The following is an 8505-nucleotide window of genomic DNA, read 5'->3' as shown; positions in this document are numbered from 1 at the left end:
TGCACACCCCGGGTAGCCGAGGCCTCAGTGCCAGGGGGTAGTGGTGGCCTTGGGAATGCTGGGATAAGGGTTGGACTGGATGATCTTGAATCTCTTTTCCAACCGGGTTGGTTCTGTGGTTCTATGAATCCCCCATTTCCACGTGCCCAAAACACTGCCCTAAACCATGGAGCAGAGCACGCTCAACCTGCCCGTTCCTCCCCGCCCCATGGACCTCCTCCTCCACCTCCACCAGCCTTTCCCCTCCTCAGAACACCCCCATTTCTTGCCTGCCCTCAGGTTTTCCATGGAGCTGAGCTCCTGGGGGCAGACGTGCTGCAACGAGGCCCTACCTGAATTCCTCTGAGAGACGACACCCCCATGTAGAGAAAGACACCATAAAGCACAGGCATTGGTATGAACTGCAAACAAGAACACAACGATGGATTGGATTAAAGCCCATGGTCAGGGTGGCCACTCTCTTCTACAGGTGCTGCCTAAACCCACCTCCAGCTCCCCAGTTTCCAATGGCTTCAAGACTTAGTTGTAACCGAGAAACATGGGTGAACCTACAGGTTCAAGCTGTGCTCGAGCATGACAAAGTGGGGTCTGAAGGGCACAGTGGAGGCTGGTGCCCACCATGGGTCAAGCCCCAAGGTTTGGGATCACCACCTCTTCCTCCTGCACTCCACAGGCCCGGAGAGAGGGGACTATGTTTGTACAACCTCCAAGAAGCTCGTGGTCGTGGGGTGTTCTGCATTATCCTCTTACCTTCAAGGCAGACGTGAAGAAGACAGAGCAGCCCATGAGCACAAAGATCATCAAGCCAGTGACTCTCTGCTCTCGTATCCCCAGAAACTTGGGTTGTTCTCCTGGAGCTGAGCAGTCAGACTCCACTTTGAGGCTGTTCACGTGGGTGATAGACAGGACGGTGGCAGCCACAAACCAGGGCAGCCCCATCACGGAGCACACCCCCAGCATCACGGCCACCATGAGAAGGTCCAGGTGGTACCCACATCCTTTCTGCAGGGAGCAAACAACACACAGAGCATCCCAGAGCACATGAGCGAGTTGGGCTCGAACTCAACTTGAGCTCAAGTCCTCAGAGCAGCTTCCAGTATCTGAAGGGGGCTACAAGGATGCTGCAGAGGGACCTTCATCAGGGACTGGAGTGATAGGACAAGGGGAGATGGGTTCAAACTGAAACAGGGGAAGTTCAGGTTGGAGATAAGGCAGAAGCTCTTCCCTGTGAGGGTGCTGAGGTGCTGGCACAGGGTGCCCAGAGAAGCTGTGGCTGCCCCATCCCTGGCAGTGTTCAAGGCCAGGTTGGACACAGGGGCTTGGAGCAACCTGCTCTAGTGGAAGGTGTCCCTGCCCGGGGCAGGGGTTGGAGCTGGAAGATCTTAAGGTCTTTTCCAACCCAACCCATTCTAAGTCAACTTGACAATCTAAATCTAGAGCTGGAAACAAGGATGTCTCCAGTGTCCACACAAGCATCAGGCAGGTGCTCAGACAAAGTGGCTTTGGAGAGTTTGTGTGATATCTACTTTCCAGAAAAACCCCAACAAACGCAAGAAATGGACTCTTCTTTTTCATCCACGAGTAAAGTTCCACCACTTGCAAGTAATATGTGGCTCTGTGGATGAGATCACTCATCCTCCTGCGTCACCATGAATGCAGGAGAGCCTCCTGCCCCACAGGCTGCCGTTGCCCCAAAGCCCTTGGAACAGGAGCTTCTCCCCAGCCACGCAGCCCACAGAGGGTTAGGGCCATCCCATGCAGCCCCTGACCTTCAGCCTGTGCTCCTTCCTGTTCACAATAACGGCAGTGATCTGCTGGTCCATGAATATCAGGATGGTGCAGAGCAGAGCTGGGATGAGTGCAGCCAACACCGTCCACCAAGGGTTGGGTCCTATGGGGTTGATGAGCCACCCGCGGTCATCTCTGGTGGGCTGCAACAGAGCACACACATCAGCATCCTCTCCCAGCCCAGCACCTTCACTGGCTTTGACGTTACCCTCCAAGCCCATGTCAGAGCACTTCCCAGCCCTGGCTTCATGTCAGCCTCTCCATGGGGTTCAGCCAGCACCTATAGACCCTTCTCTTGGAGGAATCCAGTTTAGGGGCTGTCTTCTTGCTTCCAGAAGGAAACATTGCACTTGGAGCTGGCAGAGGAGCTGGTCACACACCAGCACCATCTCCTGCCCCGGCATCACCTGGTGGTGGCATCCCCAGGGGCTGGAACCTGCTCCAGGCCCAAACCCCCCCCAGTACCTTGAACATATGAGGGACGTGGAGCTTCGGTGATGGGATCCCAACCATGAAGTCAATGAGCACCATGATGACGATGGCGAGGAAGACAGCAAAGTCACTTACTGTGGAGCGTACCTGGGGCAAGAAACCAGAGCTGAGAAGGGCCTCGCAAGCAGGGCCACCACAGGAGGTGGAAGGAGGTGGACTTGGGGGCATCATCAACATTGATCCTGGTTAACAAAATCCCACCACTCTGAGCAATGCAGGCAAATCCCTTGGACAGATGCTGGTGCTGGGATTGTCCCTTTGAGATCTGGTGTCAGGTTGAATGAGGTGGAAAAGGGTTGAGACAATTCAACCCTTAAAAGCACTATTGAAAGCTAATGAGACTGGTGCCCGCCACTACAGCCACGCTCACAGCTAACATGGGAGTAAGGCACTGAGGCATCGTTTGGACCTCAAAAGGAAGAACCATTGTTCTCTTCTATGGCAGCTCCACATTTGAATCAACTTTCACCTTGAGCACAGAGGGTGGGAAATAGGGAAGACCCGATTTCCCAAGGGAAAAACCCAACCATCAGCACAAAGACACAAAGAACCAGCTCAGGGGCAGGTCACGAGGGAGGTGGGAAATGCTGTGGTTGTTTTGCACTCATGGGGATGAGTGAGGGACCTCCAAGTGGTGACAAACAGTGCTCAGTGCTCCGGGAAAGCCACTGTGCAAAGTGGAGGCTGCTGCTGGTCACCATCTTCTACCTACTCTGGTTGGGAAGTAACGGCTGGTTTTAAACTTCTTCAACAAGCTCGACAGGACAAAGGTGGAGAAGAAGAGGATGCAGCACCAGAAGAGGACATTAGGTGCATAGGGGCCGTTGCGTCGGAACTCTCCATGCATATAGCGGCAGTCCTGGGGAAACAGAGCATCAGGACACAAAGGCAGGGCACGGGCAGCAAGGAAAACTTGGAGAACTGGGAGTGTTGAGGATCTTGGTCCAAGATCCGTGACCTTGTGGCTGCTGCTGCTGGAGGTTTAGATTTAAGGAGCAGCAGCAGCCAAAGAAGTGACACATTGAACAGAGGAGAGCAGAGATGGGCTCTGATGGGACATGATACCACAAGACCCATGGCACATCCTCTGCTTGAATGGTGGGTAACTGGGGCTGAGGAAGACAAAGAGGGGAAGGAAACCTGGACACTCGGGGATAAAGAGAGAGGGAACAAGGCAGGCCAAGACAACCATGGTATCAATGGAGAAGAGACAAAATGTCCCTTCCCAGTGCGGGGCCGGCAGAAGCTCGCCAGGAGGGGATGGAGATGTCCATAAGAGCCTCCCACCATGTGCCTGGGCTCTGCTTCAGGCAGCAACAGCCCGAGAGGTGGCTCAGACACTCCGGGTTCTGCATGTGCCTCGCAGAGAGCACTGAAGGGGGAAGCAAGGCCTGGAGTTCCTAGGAATCAACTGAGGAAGCCAGTTACCACCTTAAGCATGAACTCAAGCCCTCTGGCTGCTGCAGCGCTGAAACCACCCACTAAACCTTGCTCCTGGTCAGAAACATTGTCCTGCAACCAGGTTGAGGAGGAGAATCACTCCCCACAGTGCTGGGGACAAGGTGGGCTGAACAAGGGGATTCTCCTTCCAGGACCAAGGGGGTTAAATCCACACATTCCATTGAAGCAGAGCAGCACCAGCACAGGCTGAAGCCCATCATCACCCAAAGGGCTCTGACTTGGGCACCAAGCGGATGATGCTCCTGGACCCTGTGGCTGCAGCACGAGGCAGCTCAAGGCACTTACAGTCACCGTCAGGTTCTCCCAGGCAATACCAGACACGTTGATCCTGTTGCTCTCCCAGAAGTGCAGCGTTTCGTTGCTGGGGCGGGTTGGAGACTCACACTTACAGCTGGGAGGAGAGAAGCCAACACAGGGGTAAGGGAAAGGCGATGGAGGAGCAGCCCTGAGCTCCTGCCAGGGGGCAGTGGCCGTCTGGGAGGAAAACAACCCACTAGTAGATGGTGAGGAGGTCAAGCTTGCTGTGCATGTGCACAGGGTAGGTCTCGCGCAGGTGGCTCAGCTTCTCGAGAGCCTCGTAGATGAAGATGATGCAGATGAGGGAGGCGAAGGCTTCCTCGGTGAAGCGGGTGATGTAGCACACCAGAGAGCTGGCGTCGGTGGCCACCAGCACGACGCAGAAGAAGGCAGTCCATAAGCCAATGCACGCCCGCAGGGACAGGTACGAGAGCGCGTGCTCCCTGGGGAACAAAGGGAAGCCAAGGGTGGAAAGGCCAGAACCAAAGGAAAGCCAAGGGTGGAAAGGCCAGAACCAAAGGGAAGCCAAGGGTGGAAAGGCCAGCACGAGGCTCCGAGCTGTGCTTTCCTTCGGGAAGAGGTGGGAGCACTTCAACCAATTCATTGATGGCCATTATTTAACAGTTATCTTGTGTTAATGTCCCAGAGGCTAAGGGAGGTCAGGACCCTGTTGTGGAAGGTGGTGTTCTCCCACCTGATGCCCTAACACCAAAAGTGGCTGGTTTGGCACCCAGTCACCTGCTGCCAGCAAGCTGGGGCTTAAGAGGCAAGAAGGGTGGATCATCTCCCATCAGAGTCATCACAGCCAAAGGGCTGTCACAGAAAACAGCCATTTCACACAAAAGGCTCCTGCTTTTTCATCAGAACCATCAAAACTCAGAAGACCCCAGCAGCTTGGGCATCCACATCCGTGGATTTCTCCTCTGCTTCCCTTCAACTCTAAGAACCCCAAAGCACCCCATCCAATCCTTCAGAGACTGAGGACTCCTGCACTCTCATGCACTAGAGCAGCAGTGGGCAATGCCACGGACATTGTGGCACAGAAAACAACCCAGACCGAACAACTACCACTAAGAAGAAGAGCAGAAAACCACCTTTTCCTCATCACTGCCACCCTCTGAAGCTCCCACAGCACCCAGCCTCACCTGCAGAACTTGTAGAGGATCTTCTCAAACACAAGGACAGGTCCGGTGCTGCCGAGGATGGTGAGAGGTTGGCCAGCGAAGAGGGAATACACCACACCAGTCATGGATGCACCCAGCAGGGACTCCATGGCACTCTGTGCCGGGAAGAGAGGCAGCAGGGAGTCAATACGTCATATGTATGGAACAGGAAAACCCCCAAACAAAGCCCATCACAAAGTGAATTCTTGTGCTTGAGTGTTGTCCTCCCCTGGGCCACCAACAGAGAGAGGTGCTCACTATGTGGCCTTTGGTCGCTTCCCCCAGCAGTCCCCCGAAGGTGATGACGGGGGACATGCAGGCACAGTAGAGGAAGAGGAAGGATGCCAGGCACTGCAGGCTCACACCATCCCGAAAGTCGCTCCAGAACCACGGCGCTTTCCGCTTCACATCCAGGATCAAACCTCCAAAGAGTCTGGACCAAGGGAAAAGAAGAAGGGACTGTGCTCTTGGAAGAACACAATGAGTTTTTCCGGCTGCAGAAGGGCAACCACAGGCATAGAGTAACTGCCCTTGCTAAAAGCACCCCCCTTCATCCCTTTCTATACCCAGCAGGAACCGAGACACACAGAAACACCTCCAGCAAAAAGAGAAGGACCAAACCTGAGAGCTCATCCCCTCTTATGGCAACAGACCCTTGCTCTGAGAAGCAGCAGAGCTCTACCTGGAGGTACTGACACATCTGCCTCCACGTCCAGTCAAGGGGAGCTCTGGGCAATGATGCTGTGGCTGCATCCACCAGCCCACATCTGCCCATCCCAAGGGACCAAGCCCTGCACTGAACCAACTAACCCCAGAAGGGAAGATGCATGCTCAGATTGGAGAGGTGAACAGCAAAACCACCCCAAACTGTCAAAGCTCGCACCTTCCCGTCCGCTCCAGCTCAGGACCACTGTGTTTCTCCGGCTTACTGTGAGAAGTACTGTCCTCAAGCGCTCCTGGCATCTTCCTTTTCTCCTGTGGGAATGGGAGTTGGATAAAGACAGCTATTTGTGAGGAGCTTGTTTTGCTCCTGGTCTGGGTGTGTGCCTGTGTCAACTGGGTCCCTGCCCCCAGCACCCACCTGCGAGGGGACACTTTTCGGGGGCTCGATTCGGATCGATGGGTCCCACTCTCCCGGCGGCAGCACCGTGACCTGGTCGAGGAACTCATCGATGCCGGCCACAAGGTCAGCCCGGTCCTTGGCTTTATAGGCAACATCATGGAAAACCTGACAACAGGAGACAACCCTCAGGTTTGGGCATCTCAGGTGCCCAAACCAGCGCAGGAAGCCCTTGGCTAAATGCAAGATCATTTCCCCCCCGAATGTCCTGCTGGTAACGGCAGGAAACATTCCTCCAAAGGAAAACCGGCCCATCCCTCATGGAATCATCTCCTCCACGGCACATCACAGCCTTTGGCTGCAAGAGGAGAAGCTTTACTGGCAGTGCCAGCACTGGGGAGAGCGTGCTGGGGACCCTGAGGAGAAGGATGAGGTGCAGGATGCGGGATTTCCACCTCCAGGATGGGGGGTGAGGTGAATCCATGGGTGTGAACAAAGGGTAGGTTATTGCTGCAGGCAGCTGGGACAGCAAATCCTCCTCCTTCCCATGGGGACAGGGAGAGGAGAAGAAAGCCAACAAAGACCCAGAGATGTCTCTTATCTTGGCACACCTCATCTGTCATGATAGTAGCCATGGACCTGCCGATCTCATGGTACCGATGGGCTTTTCCTCCTGGTCCAAGCAAAACAAACAGGAACCTGGGCAAGAAAAACCAAGTGAGAGATCAGAACGTGTCCTTGCTCAAGGAGTGCCCGAGGAAATCCCCAGGAGCTCCCAGCTCCACAGGGGACACGTAGGCATCGACTCGGCGATGAGTTGGGAGTTCATCAAACCCGATTACAAATGGAGCTTTGGGGGTAACTTCCATTGGGAAATTGGCTTTAAAGGATACAGCCGGGAAGGAAGAAATGAAGGTGAGGAGATGTGAGTGGGAGAAATGTGGCCTTCTTCCCTTGGGACACCAAGCTGATGCGTGCAATCCAATGGTGTTGGGGGGGGTGTTATAATAAACCCTTTGTGCTTCCCATTCTGACCTTGTTGGGATGGGAACTTCTGTCATGCCCGAGAGGAGGACAGCCGGGGTGAGGCGGACAAATGCCACGATGGGCTGGGGCAGGAAGTCCAGCTCTCCCACCAGCACGTTGGATGCTTCAGCCCCAGTGGGAATCTTCTTCAGGAAGTGCAGCTCCGCCTGGGCACGACAAGTGTTTCAGAGGGAACTGCCCCCAGAACCAAGCCCACAGCCCCCGCGGCAGAGCCCGAAGCAGCAAATCTGGCCCTGAAGGCACGGGAAAGCGACAAGCACCTCACCTTGCTTAAGTCCATTGTGCTGGTCTCGTGGGTCACTCCGTTCTTCGCTTCTGCAGTGGTGGGAGAAGGATGAGGGCTGAGCGTTTGAGCTGTAGGAAAAAGGAAGAGGCTCAGAAGGACGAGCAAGGAGCAGCTGGGACATTGTTCCTCTGCCAGGACGAGCCTAACGGGGCCCAAGCATTGCAGAAACCCTCTCCAGGTGCCAGAGCCTGCGGGAAGCCCGACCTGGCTTGTCGAGGAGGTGCAGCTCCAACTGCTTCTTGCTCCCGTCGGCGAAGGAGCGGACGATGGGGAGGAGATTGTTTCGTTTCCGCTCGTTCTGGTGGTGATGCTTCTTCAGGAGCACCTCTCGCACTCGGGCCCTCGTGCGCTCCTCCAGCTCTGCAGCCTGCTCCTGCTGGCCCAGGATCATATCTGGCCATGGCAAAGGCAAATGAAGCCCTCAGAGCAGACCCAGGTGTGACCCCCGATGCCCCTGTGCCACGCAGGCTGCCCTGGTGAGCTCAGCCTTGCTGAGCAAAGCATTGCAGCACAGTCCAGCCTCCGCAGGGAAGGGTTTCCCTTCACTAGAACCATCCTCTGCCAGATCAACTGATAAAGCCTGATAACTGATAAACTGATAACCTGATAACTGATAAACTAACTGATAACTGATAAACTGATAACCAATAAACTGATAACCTGATAACTGATAAACTTACTGATAATTGATAAACTGATAACTGATAAACTGATAACTAACTGATAGACTGATAACTGATAAGCTGATAACTGATAAACTAATAACTGATAACTGATAAACTGATAACTGATAACCGATAAATTGATAAACTGATAAGTGATAACTGACAACTGATAAACTGATAAACTCTGCCTTTCAAACTCCTATATCCTGATGTTAAGGCAAATGAAAAGACAAATAATGTGAGGAA

At 54.3% G+C, this 8505-nt stretch overlaps 1 protein-coding gene across 1 annotated transcript in view; it reads right to left on the bottom strand.

Moving 5' to 3' along the window:
* Nucleotides 1–8505, bottom strand: part of LOC104412869 (electroneutral sodium bicarbonate exchanger 1-like) — a 12780-nt gene that overhangs the window by 2081 nt on the left and 2194 nt on the right. The window contains exons 5-19 of the mRNA XM_010023696.1: nucleotides 7799–7987; nucleotides 7574–7662; nucleotides 7297–7454; nucleotides 6873–6960; nucleotides 6283–6429; nucleotides 6085–6176; nucleotides 5460–5634; nucleotides 5184–5317; nucleotides 4236–4481; nucleotides 4027–4132; nucleotides 2993–3139; nucleotides 2254–2367; nucleotides 1770–1931; nucleotides 751–1002; nucleotides 333–401 (exon numbers count right to left, since the gene is read on the bottom strand). Coding sequence (XP_010021998.1) covers nucleotides 333–401; nucleotides 751–1002; nucleotides 1770–1931; nucleotides 2254–2367; nucleotides 2993–3139; nucleotides 4027–4132; nucleotides 4236–4481; nucleotides 5184–5317; nucleotides 5460–5634; nucleotides 6085–6176; nucleotides 6283–6429; nucleotides 6873–6960; nucleotides 7297–7454; nucleotides 7574–7662; nucleotides 7799–7987 — 2168 coding nt within the window. The remainder of the gene's footprint in view (nucleotides 1–332; nucleotides 402–750; nucleotides 1003–1769; nucleotides 1932–2253; nucleotides 2368–2992; nucleotides 3140–4026; nucleotides 4133–4235; nucleotides 4482–5183; nucleotides 5318–5459; nucleotides 5635–6084; nucleotides 6177–6282; nucleotides 6430–6872; nucleotides 6961–7296; nucleotides 7455–7573; nucleotides 7663–7798; nucleotides 7988–8505) is intronic.

This window comes from Nestor notabilis, unplaced genomic scaffold, assembly GCF_000696875.1.
Source record: "Nestor notabilis isolate BGI_N333 unplaced genomic scaffold, ASM69687v1 scaffold21151, whole genome shotgun sequence".
Taxonomy (NCBI): domain Eukaryota; kingdom Metazoa; phylum Chordata; class Aves; order Psittaciformes; family Psittacidae; genus Nestor; species Nestor notabilis.
Note: the sequence above shows the minus strand (reverse complement) of the source record. Positions and strands in the feature narration are given on the sequence as shown.